General features: G+C 41.1%; 1 protein-coding gene and 1 long non-coding RNA gene across 9 annotated transcripts in view; both read right to left on the minus strand.

The window, feature by feature from the left end:
• Nucleotides 1-19,016, minus strand: part of TMEM178A (transmembrane protein 178A) — a 474,083-nt gene that overhangs the window by 351,394 nt on the left and 103,673 nt on the right. For 6 of the 8 annotated variants that reach the window (XM_081483208.1, XM_081483211.1, XM_081483213.1 and 3 more), the window contains 3 exons: nt 16,806-16,919; nt 13,622-13,759; nt 2,054-3,026 (listed from right to left, as the gene is read on the minus strand). In XM_081483208.1, the coding sequence (XP_081339334.1) occupies nt 2,785-3,026; nt 13,622-13,759; nt 16,806-16,919 (494 nt within the window). In that variant the 3' untranslated portion in view covers nt 2,054-2,784. Of the gene's footprint in view, nt 1-2,053; nt 3,027-10,524; nt 13,328-13,621; nt 13,760-16,805; nt 16,920-19,016 lie in introns of those variants that run through there. The other 2 variants (XM_081483206.1, XR_014051559.1) reach the window with 2 other exon arrangements.
• LOC145503546 (uncharacterized) lies at nt 10,525-12,588 on the minus strand. Its single transcript, XR_014051563.1, has 2 exons — nt 12,016-12,588; nt 10,525-11,871 (listed from the first exon to the last, which is right to left on the minus strand). It is a non-coding gene; the product is annotated as an uncharacterized LOC145503546 (long non-coding RNA).

The raw sequence follows: 19,016 nt of genomic DNA on the forward strand, positions 1-19,016 counted from the left end.
CCTGGGAAGCTTCTCAGAAACTTCAAAAGTCACTTACTCAGACGCTGCTCTGGTGGTTGGAATATAAATGCTCAAGAGTCCTGACATCTTCTATGGGGCTCTTTAAAGAAAACTTCAAAGAAACGGCTCTCCGGCTTTGAAAATTTCCAACATAAGTAATAAATGAAAATAATTGCCCCTTTCTATACATCTCTGATCTCATCCAGAGGGATAGGTTTATTAAATAGGCCTGAGAGATTGTTGGGGAATATAGCCATGGGCCTCAGCAAGAGCTTATGCAGTCACCCGGATCATCTAACCTCTTCTGAAAGGCTTATGTGACAATATGTGGACACCATCGCTTGGAAATCAAGTTTGATTTTTGGGCAGGGGTAGGTAGATTATCACTGTCCTTTTACAATCACCAAATCAGGTTTTATCATGAATAGAGAAAAATCTTTTATAAAATTAAAATCTGAAACACTGCTGTACTTCTGGTATAACATCTTTTCTCTTTTATAGACCATCTTTCTCACATGTTGTGTGTAGAATACCAGAAAATGCCAAAGTTAAAAGGAGAAGCATAGAAGTTAGCTAGTAAACCCACCCTTCCATTTAGGGCTTCCCAGGTGGCACAGTGGTAAAGAATCCACCTGCCAATGCAGAAGACACAGGAGATGCTGGTTCAATCCCTAGTTTGGGACGATCCCTAGGGGGAGAAAATGGCAACCCACTCCAGCACTCTTGTTGGGAAAACCCCATGGACAGAGGAGCCTGGTGGGCAATATAGTCCATGGTGTCATAAAGAGTCGGACACGACTTAGGAACTGAACATACACACTCTTCCATTTAAAAGATAACGAAATGCCATGGAAGAGTCTTAATTTTGTCCTATACCCACACATTAAAAAAAAAAAATGAAGCAAATGCTCTGAGTCTGCCCTTCAGCTTCATTATCAGTAAAATGGAATAAAAGTACCTACCTGGATGATCAGGCCACTCAAGATAGTTCTCCTCTTGCTCTCAGCACATCCTCTGCTTGATCCATCCCTGCTTTACCTACACCCTATTCAAGGGAACATGCTTGCCCCCTGCCTCTTAGGCCAGAGTGGCCCCACCTGCTAGTTTATTAAAGAGCAACATACACCCTCATGATAGTTGTTAACTTGCGGGGCGGGGGCTGTGAGGGAACGTGTCTCAGCTTCTTGTTTCCCTGGTAACTAATGAGCCAACCTGCCGTCAATTCCCTTAGAAATGGTAGCCTCCTTCTCCCCCAGGTAGCAAAGACCACGCCATAGCCTGCCTGCCATCTACCGAGGGGTGTTGCTCTAGGACCTTTTTGCTTCAGGTGTGTAAGATTTCATGTCCAATAAACTGTTGATGTCTCTCTGTCGCTGTCTCTGGGCTCTATCTTCCGTCTTGAGGCTGGTCATCCACAAGGCTTGTAGGGTGCTGCCTAACACTACCTGATAGAACTTTTGAGAGGATTTGAATGAAACTGTACCTGGAAAAAACATCATCCAGTTACTGGCACACTGTACGTGCTAAATAAATGTTAGCTATTAAAAAGATAACCATAGCTCTGACCCAGTACAGTGACTCTCTATCACAGCTGCACATACCTGAGGTGTTTCTTTCCCAAAAATATTCAAGCTGAGGCCCAGCTGCAGACATTCTATGATAATTGGTCTGGGGCAGGGCCCAGTTTAGGTACAAGTGAAGATGATTAAGCAGGTGATTCTGATGTGCAGCAAAGGTTGAAACCCATTGGCCTAGGAGGTCCGAGGTTAAGGCCAGAAATTGTAAATCCTTATCACTGGCTAAATACCAGGCAGATGGCAAACAGAGAGGAAGAGGGAGAGAAGAAAACTCAAAATACTTTAGTAAGGTTTTAAAAGAAGCCTGAAAAATGATACCTTTTGTCAATAGCATGTGTGTGGGTGCCACAAAAGATAAATAAAAATGACCGGCCTCACTGAAATGAAACAAGTCTGTTAAAAACAAGAGTTCTCACCTGTCCAAATGGCTAGGGAGACCTACTGCCAAGGCTGAAAGACAGAAAAACACACCCAGATTAACAAGGAGGCAGTCATTTAATGCAGAGATCCAGTTAACATAAAGAGACAGGTTGAACAACAGATAGGACTTCAAACAATACTGCATAGTATTACAGGGTAACTCTTCCATGGTTGGTCTGTTTCTCTTATGATTTTGATTCCAGTACAAAGATGGAGAAGAGACTTCAATTAAAAATAAATAAGGCAACAGAAGAATCTTCCTGTGACAAAAAACATCAACGAATAATGCACAAATATTTGGAGCTGACACAACAAGACACCATTAGGACAAGTTCTGAAGGTGCGGCATTAAAATTTAACAAGCATGGTACAACAACAAGAAAATTATACTTGCTTTGTTATGAATCCTTTTGCAAATAGAAATGACTCTCGGGTAATTGTTATATACAAACTTTCTGAAATAAGTGGCAATCGTACAAATTTTTCCATTGCAGCTTCCTCTCTTTCTAAACCGAGAAATGTTCCATGGCACTATTCCCTACTCCTCACAGTCAAAGCATAAATAGTCATTAAAGCACTTGAATCCACAGTAGTCTTGTCCTTAGAAAAGTATGGAGGTTTTGCATGATTTGATATCAGTCATCCACAAGGGGCTGGCAGGCAACAGACTGGAATGTAAAAGATGGTATTTGTGCTTGGGATCCTGACTCAAACTCCGCTCCGTCCCCTTCAAGAGTCGTCTGCACAGTGGACGGGGCCACCAAGCAGTGAACTTGAGTGTGGACAGTCATACCGTGGAGTCCCTGCCAGACTTTAGATGTGCAATCTTGGTCCGGCTGATAAATGGGTAAGCAATGCAGAGACCTCCAGCTGCCACAATAAAGCCTAAACTGCACCAGGCACAAAAGATAGACCAGCTGTAGCCGTGTTCCACATCATCAGGCAGGCTATAAATTAGCTTCGGGAGCCGGTTCAAATCATAGGAGATGCTGGCAGCGTAAGTGCAGAGGGAAATGGTGCAAAATATTCCTATAAATAATACAAAGAGAGCAGAGTGATCCATTACAGTTTTGCCGGCTACAGGCAAATGCCAGACAGGCCTTTGTGAACATCAGATCAACAGATGAGACGATGAGTCCAAATTAATAAAAGATCCACAATTCTTTCACTTGAATTACTTCATTCAACAAACATTGGCAAAACCTTTATGTGCCAGACTGTATGCTAGGTTCTGGAGACACAGGAGTGAAAAAGACAGATAGGGGAAATTCTGGTAACTTGAATTATTCAGAATTATCTAAATTAAATGGTATGTATACATGAATTTTTTTATTCTTAAAAACTTAGAAATTTTGATTATTTTTAAGGAAAAAATTTTCTATAATCACTCAACCCTAATACAAACAATTTTCATTTCCTTTTTATTATTTTAATTTATTTTATTTTTGGCTGCACTGGATTTTCTTTGCTGCATGCGAGCTTTCTCTAATTGCAGTGATCGAGGGCTACTCCCTAGTTGTGGTGCTCAGGCTCTAGGGTGCCAGATTGGTAGATGTGGTGCTCGGGTTTAGTGGCTCCAAGGAATGTGGGATCTTCCTGGACCAGGGATTGAACCTGTGCCCCCTGCATTGGCAGGCAGATTCTTAACCACCGGACCATCAGGGAAGTCCCAAGTCTCATTTCCCTTTGTTCTATACCTGAGTTGATGCATTTTTAGAGAGCTGCAATCATACCAAGTCTTTCTTTTTCAATTACTTTTACCCTTGAAATTTATCCTGTTGTCTGTGGATAGTATCTTAAATTAATTTTTACAAGTCTCTTTTAAGGCACAGAGCTTGGCACGTTCTAGGGCCTGCCTCAAAAATCTTTTTTTTTTTTTAATGAATGGATAAAAAAATTTTAAATAACATAAATTACATCCAAGAAGCTGGAGTTGATGTAAAATAGCTGACATCATATATAGGAGATCCATAATTCAACCACTCAGAATGCAGGTAATTTGGGTGGCCTAAGGAAAATGAACAATTTAACTTGTTCATATCAACATGTTATATACAATTGTCCTTTCAGAACACTAAAATCAACATTCTGATAAAAATGCTACAAAAGCCCAAAAGACAGGGTTCTTAGTACTCAAGGATGTAGATGCTTCTATTTTACCACAGTGGACCCCAAGGATGCTCCTTTTGGGTAGGCACGGGATTGCAATAAGGCAGTTGCTGAGCTGAAGGTGGGTAATAAATACAAAAACCCAGTCAAGTATCAGAATGTTTTGTTTTGTTCTGAGTCCTACACATCTCTTTTCAGTATTTTGGTTTATCCCTGTGCACAATGGAGGTTACATCCATTTGCTGGAAAATTGCTTTGGTAACCTTAGGGATCTCTGCAGCATCTCCGTAGGATTCGGAGACACAGGTTTGGAACTGTAAAGACAGGGTAAAAAGTAACAGACCCCCACACCTCTTTTTAATAGAACTTTGGGGATCAGAAACACTAGCAGAAAACAAACTCAGAACAGGGAGCAATTGGGAGGAAATAAAGGTCACCTAATGCCTCCTTTTTTCCCCTTAATGACATTTTTAAGTGCTAGAATGTGCCTGCACTTAAATCGCATAAGGACACATTGCCTGAATCCTTTTCCAAATGTGCGTTTAGAAATGTTTTAAATTAAAAGGACACTTGATCTGAGGTGATTTGATATCTCCTACTCTTGGCATAATTCTATTTTTAGACTCTAAAGCGATTATGTTTTATAAAATCTTGTTTTCTGACTTCTTGCTCCGAATTATTATGGTAAACACATTGCTTTTTGAGTTCTCCAAAGAAAGATCATGATGGAAATAAGTCTTTCATAAAGGATTGGTCCAGTTAAAAACAGAATACTACTCTGCTTTTTTCAAACCATGTAAAGAGCAAATGTTCTTGCATCTACATGAATGTTTTCACTGGCAGCAAAACAAAGACAATGTTTTATATGTAACAAGGTCCATCTAATGAGTGCTGGTAATAGAACAATAGGCAGAAAAATCTGATCTCTAGAGTATCAACAGGTAAAATATTAAAAATAGAACAGTAACCTGCTCACAGGAAAACCAAGTCTAATCTGCATTTATCTGTCTGCACACAGCTGAGTGCTTGAAAGTGAAGCTTTTTACAAGTAACATATTTTTAATGACCTCAGTAAGTATGAGTTCAAACTAAGACTCTTAAGCATCCTTTGATGTCCAAATGCATTGGGCTGGGATGAAGGTAATATGTATTCTTGTCCCCAGCTCTACTACTAGTCACTGTGTGACCTTGAAATTACCTAACCTCTCTGAGCGTCATCTAGGAAAAAAAATGGGGGCTTGGTTACTGAAGTCCCTCACTATGTCAATTTTCAGGGACTCTATTATTCCATAATATAGCACAGAGCCAGGCCATTTCCCAAAATTTCCTAGTGAATCTAGTACTCAATATTATATAGCTAAATAAAAAATTGAATGAGTCATGAATTTTTCTTTCTGCACATACTCCTTTTGATTTTATACTAAACTTTGATTTTATTAGCATCTCTCCCCTGCCAACACCCAAAACTGCTTTGAGTGAAATGAAATTTTTTTCCCTTGGTTATTCCTCATTTTATTATATAAACAATGATTGTCCAACAATTAGAAAATGCACATAATACAATATTGTGGTGGTTTTTGCCATACATTGACATCGATCAGCCACGGCTGTACATGTGTCCCCCACCCCCCATCCTGAAGCCCCCTCCTGCCTCCCTCCCCATCCCATCCCTCTGGGTTGTCCCAGTACACTAGCTTTAAGTGCCCTGCTTCATGCATTGAAACTTGGGCTGGTCATCTATTGAGTGAAATGAATTTTAGCATAACAACACCAGCTCATACTGAATAGAAAAAGATTGTAACCTGAGGATTTAATCTCTCTCTGCCCTGAGTGTCATGCCCAGGGCACTTTGTTTGTGCTTACCTCATGGACACTGTGAATGATATCACTAATAAAAGGTTTTTTGTGTTTTTTTTCCACCAAGTTGCCAGAGAGCTGAAACTCCCCTAAAAGTTACATTTGTACCCACGCCCCACACCCAGGAGCAAAAACTGGCAAATTCATGGCATGCTTTTTGGCTACTGACCTCACCCTTGAATCCATCTTGCCTTGCAAACTTGATTGCTCCTTTGTCTTATTTGTATTCCTTATTTTTATTTATCTTATCTTGAAATATACACATCTCTGTGCCACTTAAGTTCTTTCTGGAATAGGGCATCACCAAACCTTGATGAAAACCTGCTTTATTTCCTTCTGCCTTACTCTCTTAGCTGAGATGGGGTAGAGGAGACTCCATGAGCCCATAAATATGTCTGATGTCTGCCCCTCCCCCTCCCCACAACTGTCCCCAGAGGCTCCTCTTCTGGGGACATTTTCCCTCCCTCCAAGATGCTCTTGAAGTGGTTCTGAGTGAGAGCAAAGTAAAGATGAGCCAAAGAGCATATCTAGGCATTTCCCCTTTCTGGACTCTCACTGCTCTAAGGAAGTTTGCACATACATAGATGCCACAGCTTTTATTCATGGGCTGGGCAGCACTGTTTCTGATTATTACAAAGAAATGTAGGGAAAAAAAAGAAATGTAGGGGCAGGAGGCAAAGCAGTGTTTCCAATGCTTGCAACCAGCTTTTGGAAAAGAGGCCTACTCTGTTCAAGATATCTTAAGAAGAGTAAAGAAAAACTCGTCTAACTTCAAAGACGCTAAGGAAAAGTGTTTAAAGGATGAAAACATCTTTGGTGTAGCTAGATTAGTAGTCTTGGTCAGTTTTGACCCTGTTGAATTCTATTTTAGTTCCCTACACATGTCTTATAGTCTTCATGTGTGTTAGTTGCCTGGGCTGCCTTAAGAAAGTAGCAGGAGACTGGATGGCTAAAACAGAAATTCACTTTGTCACAGTTCTGGAGGCTAGAAGTCTGAGATCAAGGTCCTAGAAGGGTGAGTTTCTTGCAAGGCCTCTCTCCTTGGCTTAAAGCTGGTGGGCTTCTCCCTGTGCCTTCACACATCCTTCCCCAGATAACTATTTGTATCCAAATTTCTTCTTTTTTATAAGGACACCAGTGACCTTGGGTTAGGGCCCACCCTAATGGCCTCGTTTAGATTTAATTACCTCTTTAAAGACCCTGCCTCTAAATACAGTCACACTCTGAGGTTCTAGGGGTTAGAACTTCAACATATGGATGGGAGGGGGCCACACAATCCAGCCGATAACGTTGCGCGCGTGTGTTCAATGTATGAAGTACATTTCTATCCCTTTTATAGGCCTAAGCAAAACTACTATTTTAAGAGTTATTTACTCAGTTTGATACCTGGGTTGGGAAGATCCCCTGGAGAAGGGAAGGGCTACCCACTCGAGTATTCTGGCCTGGAGAATTGCATGGACTGTATAGTCCATGGCGCCGCAAAGAGTCAGACAGGACTGAGCGACTTTCACTTTCTTTCACTTTCCCTCAGTTGCTCAAGAGTTATTTATAAGTGGAATTCCCTGGAGGTCCAGTGGTTAGGACTCTGCACTCCCATTGCCAAGGACACAGGTGATCCCTGGTCAGGGAACTAAATTCCCAAAGCTGTGTAGCATAGCCAAAAAATAAAAAAGAATTATTTGTAAGCCCCTCCTAGGTTCCAGACCCAGGTCTGATTATCATAGAGGTTGCTGAGTTGAATGAGTTCTTGATGGTCACAGCCATTATTTTTTTTAACACTAACGTGATCATGAACCCCAAATATTCTTTCCATTCACTTCCAAGCACACGTCTCAGGGAAAAGGAGTAGAGACCCCTTCCCACCCAAGACTTCCTGTAAGTTCCACGTGGGGCCTAATAGCACTGAGGACATGGGAGTCAGCAAAGCCTGCTGAACAAAACTGAGTTCTGAAATGCAGTGAGTTCTACACACCTAAGAACCAATTCATCCCAAACTGCCTTCTATAAGATTTACCTTGGAGAAGGAAATGGCAACCCACTCCAATATTCTTGCCTGGAAAAATCCCATGGACAGAAGAGCCTAGTGGACACAGTCCATGGGGTCACAAAGAGTCGGACACGACTGAAGTGACCTAGCATGCGAGATTTATCTAGATAGCAAGTTATTTCAGACAATGTTGCCTTTTTGTCAGTAGCAACTTTGTTAATGCAAGATATGGGATGAGGGCATGGAAAGATAAGGTACCAGCCTTGCACTTCAAAGTTCTAAATCAAATGATCCTTCTTAAAAATCCATGAGGAGAGAGGTCACCTCTCCTCCCTCTTCTCTTAAACTTTTCCTTCCTTTTCCCTTCTCTCCTGACCAACCAGGAGCTCCCTGGGGCAACCACCACTGATACTCTTCAGCCTAGCTAGTGGTGCCAAGGGAAAGGAGTTTATAAGCCCCAAGCCTCTGTCCTGGCTACTGCTGGTAGCATCCTCAAAAGGATGAATAATTACTGGTTCTAAAGAGCCCTGTAGGCAGTTACTTTTCTTATAAAATATTAAAAGGTTTTCTGCCAAAATTCCTAATTAGAAGATACGGTGATATCACAGAACTACAAGACTGGAAGGGATATTTTCGGATCAGGAAAGAAATGAATTTATGCTGCATCCCAGATCATCAACCTAATTTCCTTCCCTAAACTCTTCTCAGTGCCCATGGCCAGCTGGTACAGTGTAATTAGAGTAACTGGGCCCACTCTTCTGACCATCCTCCTTTGATGTGCTTGAAAGGCAGAAAAGAGCAGAAGTTGCTTCACCCTGGTTAGCCTGTTTGATAAATAACGTAGCTGCAACACCGAAAGGCATAAACATTGATTTTTTTTTTCACTCCTTCAAAAGATGGCCTGCCCATCATTCTGGTCTCTGCAATTCCACACACAAAAAAAAGCCTCATGCTACTTTTCACACAGATTACTCAAAGAGCCATTGCTAAGTTGCCTTAACTAAATGACTGGGCAGGACTAACAGAGCCAGATGACATTTCTTGAAAAAATCAAATACATGATCCACAGTCTGCAACTATTAAACCCAGAAAGCAACCAATCTTCTCTGAGAGATTACAGCAATGTCATTGAGAAGCAAATCTTGGTCTGATGTGACACAAGGCTATTGATAGTCCTTATTGATCCTGCCTAGTGTGAATATTCATATGTTTGGCTGCAGAAATGTTAATGTATTTGATTTTAGACCCGCTTAGGGTGTTAGATAATACAGAATACATGCACTATATTACCTTTCTAAAAATTTAAAAAAAAATGTTTTTTAAATCCTGAATTCCAAAATGCACCTGGCCCCAAGAGTTTCATATATAGCATTAAGAACCTATAGCTTTAGGCAATAATCAGTGGATACCCTAGATAAGTCAATACACCTACAGAGGAGGCCTTTTTAAAAAAAAATTGAATGTATTGAAGCAAAACAATGGTTGCCTAATGTGGGTGTTACCCATCCCGGAACTTGGCTGGGGTGGCCTGGACTGTTTCTTCTTTCTCTGCTGTCCCAAAAGCCCTGTATTGTTAGCAGTGGTCACTCCTGGCACAGCCTATGAAGGGGAATGGAGGCCCCAAAATATTTGCATTGAATAAATTAACTTTTGAAAATATTTATATGTCTAATAAATGATAGTCATCATTCTATCACAATGGTGATCTAATGAAAGCATCATTTGAAGCTGATGCACATACTCATTAGCAGTACCCGAAGACAGTGCTGTCTGGTCAAGGGCAGCCCCTCACCCTGGATCATTACTCTTATTTCCTTAATCCTCTGGATACACCTCAGTGACAGGGTGTGTAACCTCAGAGAACATGAAGTCAGAAGGCTCTATTTGGGGCCCTGTGCCCCTGGCCCTGCTGGAGGACTGCTTGAGAGCCCCCAGGGAATTAGGATGAGACGTGACAGTTACAGCCCTGCTGTTCCACATGTGGGTAATCAAGAGCTGTCTATATGCAACACGGCAGAAGGAGAGATTGTTTCCAAGTTTCCATTTTAACATCTCAAACTGTCACATCACTGATGATCTTCATTGAAGGTTTGACTAATAAATTCAGGTAGACTGAAGATGCCAGTGCCTTAGGAGAGGCTAAGATTAGCATCAAAAATCGGTGGGAGTGATGCTGACTAGGACTGCCGAAGACATTTCTGCTTAATTAAAATCAATTCTTTTAACCCTTATTTGCTCTCATCTCCTGCTGCTACATGGAAAGGTCCTATAGCTAATTTATCTCATGCAGTGGATTAACACAGCTATCTCAGTGTTTACAAGGAAATGGAAAGGTATTATTTGTAGTAGCAAAAATGAAACAAATCTCCCTAAATTCCATAGTACAGGACTATAGCACAGCAAATCCCCTCCACGGAAGAAAATGCAGCTATTAAAATTGATTAAAAACAGAACACAGAACAATATAGGGACATGGGGAATGGATTTGGTATAATGTTAAATGGAAGCCTAGAAAACAAAATACTTCCCAAATGATGAAGGTTGCAAACATTTTTCTGCTTTTTTTCTTTAAACTTTTTCTTCTGAAATAACTGTAGACTCAAACACAGTTGAAAGAAGTAACACGGTGAGTAGGATGGGGGATGAGTGGGAGGGAGGCTCAAGAAAGAGGAGATATATGTATACTTACAACTGATTCATGCTGTACAGCAGAAACTAATACAACATTGTAATTATAACCCAATTAAAAAATAACATGTATGTAGGCAAGATCCTACATACCCATCACTCAATCTCCCCAAATACTAATATCTTATATGACTCTAGTATAATAGCACAACCAGGAAACTGACAATGACACAATCCATCCACCTTATTCAGATTTCACCATTTTTATATACACTCACTTGTGTGTGTGCACACTTAGTTCCATGGAATGTCACCATGTGTGCAGATTATGTGACCACTTTCATGGTCCAGATACAGGGCATTTCCATCATGAGAATGCCCTGAGTTATCTACCCTTTTAGAGCCACAGCCACTTCTCTCCCTTTTGTTTTGTTTTAATGAGACAAAGATGTGGGCAAGACTTGGTTTAGGATAAGGAAAGTATTTTAACCTAATTTTTCAGATGGTGACATCTATAAGTGGATTTTCCCTTTAGTCCAAAAAAAAAAAAAAAATGCTGTTTGGGCAATCAAAATCAAAAACAAAAAAGCCAAACAGTGTTATGTGGTGTCTGTCTATCCTCTGGGACTGGTCATCAAACTTCAAGTTTACAAGTTTGGGATTTTGAGGGGATTGCAGTGGGGTTTTGCTATTGTGGCTATTGTTCTACTTGTTCTACTTGTTCTTTTTTGTTTAACAATTGCACAGGGACTTTGAATGATAAATCCTGCTGAGCCCTGAGTCAGTCTGGCCCGAAGTTACACACTCAGTTGAGGGTTGAGCAGAGGCAGGTGGGGCTGCCTCAAGAAACTCGGTTCCTAACTCTGCTCTGAGCCAACCCAAGACTGAACTCCCACCTCCTCTCATTTAAAACTAAACAAGCCCTTCTGCCTCCCAAGGAATGCTCACTGAGGCTGGCTTTTATGGCCCTATGATTTATTTTAATGCCAACAATTGTTTTATATCTAAGAGCATCTTAAATTATTCATGTATTACCCACGTTAGAAGTGTCCTTTAAAAACTAGTACTACTGAGGCTTTTGTCTGACCCTCAGCTCCTTTCATTTTCCTAAGGATACAACACGGGACCTTTTCAGGGCTGGGGGTAGTGAATCTGTACTTTGATGTCTATGAGGATGACAGTTAGAAAAATGCTGCTGCTGCTAAGCCGCTTCAGTCGTGTCCGACTCTGTGCGACCCCATAGACGGCAGCCAACCAGCCTCCGCCGTCCCTGGGATTCTCCAGGCAAGAACACTGGAGTGGGTTGCCATTTCCTTCTCCAATGCATGAAAGTGAAAAGTGAAAGTGAAGTCGCTCAGTCGTGTCCGACCCTTCGCGACCACATGGACTGCAGCCTACCAGGCTCCTCCATCCATGGGATTTTCTAGACAAAAGTACTGGAGTGGGTTGCCATTGCCTTCTCCTAGAAAAATGAGGGCTCAGCTAATAAAGGAAGGGAAGAAAAGAGGGGAGATTTTTAGCCTCCCAGGGCTACAGTCCTTCAGTCTCTGTGTAATCCCCCAAATTTGGAAAAGTTGATGTTCTGCTAAGAATTTTTCAGGACTCAGGTGACTTCTAAATGCTCTGTTCACAGTGATCATCCAGATTCCAGATCACTGCCAGTTACAGCCCCATATCACCAGGTAGAAAACACACCCACAGAACCTAGAAGGAAGGGCCTCTATGGCAGAACTGGGTCAGGCGGGCTGACTGGTTGACCATCTACCTGTCAGTCATGAAAGACAGAGAAGACAGTGCCAGCCACCAAGGGGTGCTGCTTGAGTAAGTGGCCGTGACAGTGAGAAGTGTCAGAAAACCCAGTCATGCTCACTTGAGTAACAGGACTCCAGAGAAGCAAAAATTAGCTTATTCAAAGTGCCTGCACATCTAGAGTAATAGCGCCCTGATGCTAAGCGTACTCGGGTGAGACTGCTAACTTGGCACTCACTAATCACTATCACACTCATGTTCTGAGAAGAAGCAGGAGGAGAGATTTCTTTCCCGAAGCCACATTCAGTCAATTTCAGCCTTCAATTCAGCTCTTTTGACTCCTTCTTAGACAAAAATGTCCTTTACCTGCTAATCGGTAAGACTAGCTGTGTCTCCACACACTCCCCACCGAACTTCCTGCTTTAAAATGAAGTCACTGCTCGGTTTAAAACCTTCTGGTGACTTCCATCACCCTTGGATTAAAATCCAAGCCACTGCCTGCTTCTCTGCCTCACAGGATGCTGTCCCTTCCCTCCTTGCTCTCTAGCCACACTGGTCTCTCTGTAGCTCAAAACACAAGCATCAACCCACCCCTCCTTGGGGCTTGGCATTGTGCCTTCCTCTGCCTGCAGCATACTCCTCATTTAGAATAGGGCCCCCTATGCCAACTCGTTTCTCTTTCTCACAGCTTTTATGGCTGTCACAAATGATCGTTTGTGTCTCCCCACAACAGAAATGGAGAAGGATTTTATCTGCCTTAATCTCTGTGTGTCTTTAGTATGTAAAGCAGTGCCTGGCCCACAGTAAGTCCTCAAAAAATATCTGTAGAATAAAATGAATGAATGTTTTTTGTGCATAGAAATGACAGCAGTGACTCCATCACTAAGGATGGACTGAGCTGACCTTCTGCCCAGAGGCGTGGACTGTGCTGAGCTATCATCCTCTGCTGGAGGGTTCCTGAGAACCAATGCTCCACTTTTGCCAAGAGTCCACGTCAGAGCTAGGGGGACAATATGAAAGAATGGGACAGAAAAATCAGATCTGCCTCATACGGAGATTAAACCCAAGACATCTGCATCTAATCTCGTAATGGACCACAACAGGGAAATCAGGCCTGTGTTTTCAACACTGCTGTTTTCTTTGAATTCTGTATTGCCCACCAAAGCCGAAGAACCTTTTGGTTGCTTTTCTCACAAGTGAAAATAAAATTAACAGAGAGATAACAAAGTGAAGTTACATGCTGAAGAACAGTCTTCACTTTTTCTGGGAAAGGTGTCAGAGGTGCTCCACGTACCTGTCATGAGGAAAAGGAGTCCAGCCACGTGCTGGGTCAGGCTTTCCTCCCAGAAGAAGCTGACTGTGGCCACAATGCAGCCGCAAAGTAGGACAGCCACAGCCATGCCCAGGAAGCCAGCAGTGATTCTTCTTAAATCTAATCTCAAATACAAACATGCAAAATAATAAGAAGGAGAGTTACTGAAAATTAGAGAATGAAGATCTCTGTATACATTGTGAAAATTAATAAGTTCATGGATAGGCATAGTGTCTACAGGGCCAAGGTGATTTAGGAAATAAACTTCCCAGGTATTTAGTAAGAGGACAGATGGGGTATAACCAATTGAGGTATCAGCATCTGCCTTCTCTAAATCCATGGAAAAGTCCATACCAAGTAGAACACAGACCAGAGGACACCAGGGCAAACAAGGGTTATAGACAACGAGTTACTTAACAAACTAAGAGTTTGTTTGCAAACAAACAAGGTTGTACTTAACAAACTGAAGAAGGTCTGCAAAAGATCTTTATTATCCTTCAAAGAGCAACAGACACCTAGGTCACCACCAACTGCAGTGACTGTAATTAATTAGACTTTGGGAAAAAAGTCTAAAAAGTCAGCTACAGTGAAACATGGTTTTACCTGTGCACCAAGGATGCCAATTATTTTATTTTTCAGTTATATTTCCTCCTGCCTATTTTCAAAAAGGATTTGAGAAAGTGAAAGCAGTTGTACCTAAAATGGGACCCAAGATGCACATATAAGATATTGCTCATAAAGGCCCTCTCCCCTTAAACACAGGTCCTACAACCCAAGCATCCAAGTACTCAGGTTAAGGAAGGGCTGTTTTCATGGCCAAGCCCACTGTATATGACACTGTCAAGTTTGGTCTATCACAAAACCACCATGGTTGTGATCACTGGGCCAGGAACCCAGCCCCTCCCCACCTTCTGGGCCATAACCAAGAGATGGACTGACTTCATGTACTTGGGTGCGCTGGGCTTCCCCGGTGGCTCGGAGGGTAAAGAACCTGCCTGCAATTCAGGAGAGCCAGGTTCAATCCCTGGGTCAGGAAGATGCTCTGGGGAAGGGAATAGTAACCCATTCCACTATTCCTGCCTAGAGAATTTCATGGACAGTGGAGCTTGGTGGGCTATAGTCCACGTGGCTGCAAAGAGTCAGACATGACTGAGCAATGAACACTTTGAATACTCTGATTGCCCACCCTCCTGTTATTTTCTTTTTCTTTCTATTTTCCTCTCTCCTTTTTTTAAATTTGAATGAAGATAATTTTAAAAATTGTGGCTAAATTTCTCTGATCCCTCTTAAAGCAATAGATCCTAAACATAATGCTGACCCTGAGACCAGTCAACAGTCCTGGGCAAGGTGGATCATGCACACCTATGCACATACAGAGCCCAGACAATAGGCACACCCTGCTGCACGAATATGGGCTGTTCTGCAAAGGTGCCCAGGCAGACACCACTTCACTGTGTGTTCCTGTGGCTCCCGGGCAACTCAGGGTGGTGTATACAGGGTGGATTACGGTAGCTTCCCGTCTTGGCCTTGTCACACATGGTTCATCCCTTTCTTTCAAAAGAATTTCTTATTTCCAGCTCAGAGCATCTATACTGAATCAGGGCATTGCAGCCTAGAAGGGAAAGTGTATACATCACAGAGCTAGGGGTCACAGACATAGTTCATTTAAAGGGGCTGTTTAATATTACAGTGTAAGTCATTTTGAGACATTCAATGTCATCATAGCTCAGCCACCATAATCTCACAACCTCCTAAATTCCCTGTGATTCAAGTTTTATTTTCTATGTCCATTAAAACGTACACACACAAGGTTCAGATATAATCCACATGGGATTCGCATTAGTACCAGACATGTTAAGCTTATCTGGTAAACATGGTACAGGATCACCAAGTGTGACTGTCCTGGGAAGAGCCACACCTGAGACTGCTGAAAGCATCTTTCCATGAGAACCTCAAAGAGGATTAGGAAGACAATGCTCAACATGGTCTTGCTGGGCAGTGACAGGGTACAAACTCTTAGAGTAAAGAGATAAGGTTCTTTTTCAGGACCCTGTAATGATCTTTTCTCACCTAAGACGAATGACTATGTGGCTTTCTGGATAGATGATTAAGGCAAAGAACCCCAAATATGCTCAAAAGTAATTATAAGAACACTTAGATAAGGCTCTAAGGTCTGTTGAGAAATGACCATTCAGATCAGCCAGCCAAAAATAATTTTCAGGAATTTTCAGGTTTATTAAGAAATAAAACACATTTAAGCCAAGGACTTTTCAAGTTCTAAATGTGCCAATCACAATATTTATAATATTATACCACTGCTGTGGGCAGTATCTTAAGAGCTTCCATTTATGTGTTTGAGATTCAAAATAGAGCTCTTTGCTCTGCAGAGAGATTTTACTTTGCAAAATGAAACTCTGCCTTTGTAGTGACTTTGGTCACCAAACAAGATCACTGAAGTCCTTGCACTGATTGCATTGGAAATGACAATGTCAACCTCTGACTGGGGTAAACACTAAAAAGAATTAGGCCTAGTTTTTTTGTTTGCTTTCCTGTATTATCTATCTCTAGGCAACATGAATCAATAGCTTTCAGGTAAATATCAGTTTTCTTTGGTGTCACACTGCACGATCCTTTCTAGACTTTCACATTTTCCTGACAGTAACGAAAGAGTTCTTGCCATCAAGATGTGGAGGTAACAGACACCTTCTGAGAAAATTATAACATACACTTATAAAGATATTTGAGCAGAAACACCAAGGTCTGAGACAGAAACAGTAACTAAAATGAATATTGGATAAACAAAACAAAAATAAGAGCACCTAAGGTATAATCTCCTGGGCTCACTGAGACAATTGCCAGATCAGGGCCTTGTACCCCATGACTTGGTGAAAGAAACACCCAGGATGTGGCTTGTATACAGATGCCACCAGGACAGACAAACTCGCTGCACTCTCTCCCAGAGCCCCACGTCTGACTCTCACACGTCCGATCTGCAAACAAGCTGTGACCTCGGCACAAGTCAGTCTCTGCCCAAGTCAGATGGAGCCCAGAGGCCCACGCAGGATCAGCACAGCATCTTTCAGTCCAGATCAGAAATGGATGGTAGGAACGCTTTTTGTTCAGAAAGACACCACTTCCTCTCTGACCCTTTCCCAGAAATACTCACGAAGCAGGTGCCATTCATCTTGCTGGATTGTCTTGGTCAAATTGAAAGGGATGTTTCGTAAGCGGATTGGCTGAGAAAAGTGGTACTTGATAGCTGTACATCGCTGTGCAATACCTTGAAGGAAATAAGAAATGTGAGCTACTAGTTTGTGCATTTGTAACAGAATTATGGAAACTGAAGGCAGGATAATGCATCCTAAACTGGCTTGAAGGGACAAGGGAGAAGAATCTATTGATTACTCTCATTAATAGAGACAAGTCAAAGCAGTAAAAACCCAAAACATGAAATAATTTTTTAAATCATGTTTCTACTTTTGAATGTATTCAATTTATAAGAATTTAAACTCCCTCAATTGTTTTTTCAACATTGAATTTGTGTTAATTAAACACAAAACTCCTCAAGGAGAAATGGCCTAAAAGTATACAGAGGATTGGGAGAAATCAGCTTGGAATGTTAACACAGATAAATTTCATGCATCCAAATTTCTGATTCAACCTCAAATTCTCAAATGGGCTGAATCAAAAAGTACATCAGGAAGTGTGTTATTTGTAAACCAGAAGACATTTTTCCATAAAGAGCCTTCCACATGATGGTTTAAGTGGTAATTAGGTCTCCAGACAACCCACAAGAGCCTAACTAGCCCTAGAGTAGCTGATGTAATTCCTTAATACAAATTTTATTGATCTGAATTCGAGCTTGTAAGAGAAAGGGTAATATTAAAAGGAGAAAGAAATGTGTTTCCTCCCTTTTCTGGTTGTTTGCATAATATTTTGAAAGGGGCAAATACCCACTACTTTATCTAGCAAATTCTCCTACATTCCCTTCCAATCCATGCTTTTACTGCATAGATTAACACAGGCCTATTTTTCCCCTAAAATTTGCTAAATCCAACAAAAGTATCTATCTTCCTTTCAAATTAAAATAAAACAAAACTTTGTTCTTTCCTTGTAAATCACCAGGATCAGTTGTTTGGATAAATGCAAACTGATTAGATTAATTTTTAAAGAGCTGTGAGTAAATGTTAATCCTTTAACTCAGGCAGCTGTTAAAAAATATTCTCATAGATGCAAATAAATCTCTAATTGGTAGACTTCAAGTAAATGTAATAATAAAGTGAAATTTTTTTAAAGATCAGACATTGAAAAGCGAGATTAATATTTGAGCATAGTTAATATCATGAACCAGTTAGCCCCTGATATGAAGGCACCTACAGGATCATCTCTCATAAATAGTTTCTCAGTCATTAGTGTGCATAAGAATCACCTGGGAAGGTAGTTTAACATGCAGACCCTGGACCTCACCTGGACCTCACCGAAGATATTCTGAATCAAAAGATTTGGGACAGAGCCACAAACCTGACTTTTAACAAACATCCCAATTCTGATACAGGCAGCTGAAAAACACTACCCAAGACTATCTCTGCTTTTTGGAAGCTTATTTTTCTTTTCCTTATGAAACCACAGATTCTCCAAAAAGCTCAAATCTCCCTTTTATTTTTCCTTTTGGTTGTGAGGTCTATAAGGCATGTAAGTTCAGTGTTTATATATGTTATGTGTTCATAAGTCAGAAAATTCCTGTGCTTACAAAGAGCAAATGATCTGGGCTGAGAATAATAATAGATAACAGACTGAAAATGTATTAATGGTTTACATTTGTGTTTTTCAAAATTATCATTCTACTTGATACTCATCCTTGGGCTAACTTTGAGGCTCTGTGTAAGCAGGAACTGAAGGGCTAAAGCAGAGTTGAACGACATGCCCCAACACACACACACCGCCCATCAGCAAAGACTGGGAACTTATTGGTTCTAGGCAGTTAAGGACATTTCTGTTTAGTCATTAGCTTCCCACTAAGCTAGTCAAGCAGAGACTTTAGGGCCCACATATGACAAAGGATACAGACCTCACAGAATTAGTTCAGTAGAGTCACTAAACAAACAAACAAAAAAAAAACAGTGACACAAAAAACAATAACAAACTCTGAGCAGGAGGGAGAATCTAATTTCCAGAGTTTCTATATGATTTTAAATGCCCAGTTTCAATTAAAAAGTACAAAGCAAACACAGAAAAGGAACATATGACTCATACATAGGAAAAAAAAGGTCAGTCAATAGAAACTATCACTGAAGAAGCCCAGACACTGGATTTACCTAACCAAGACTTCACAGTTCAAGGCTTTGTTTCTTGGTTTTGGTTTTTTGTTTTTAACACA

This window comes from Giraffa tippelskirchi, chromosome 4, assembly GCF_054371585.1.
Source record: "Giraffa tippelskirchi isolate mGirTip1 chromosome 4, T2T-mGirTip1v1.2.pri, whole genome shotgun sequence".
In the NCBI taxonomy this organism is placed as follows: domain Eukaryota; kingdom Metazoa; phylum Chordata; class Mammalia; order Artiodactyla; family Giraffidae; genus Giraffa; species Giraffa tippelskirchi.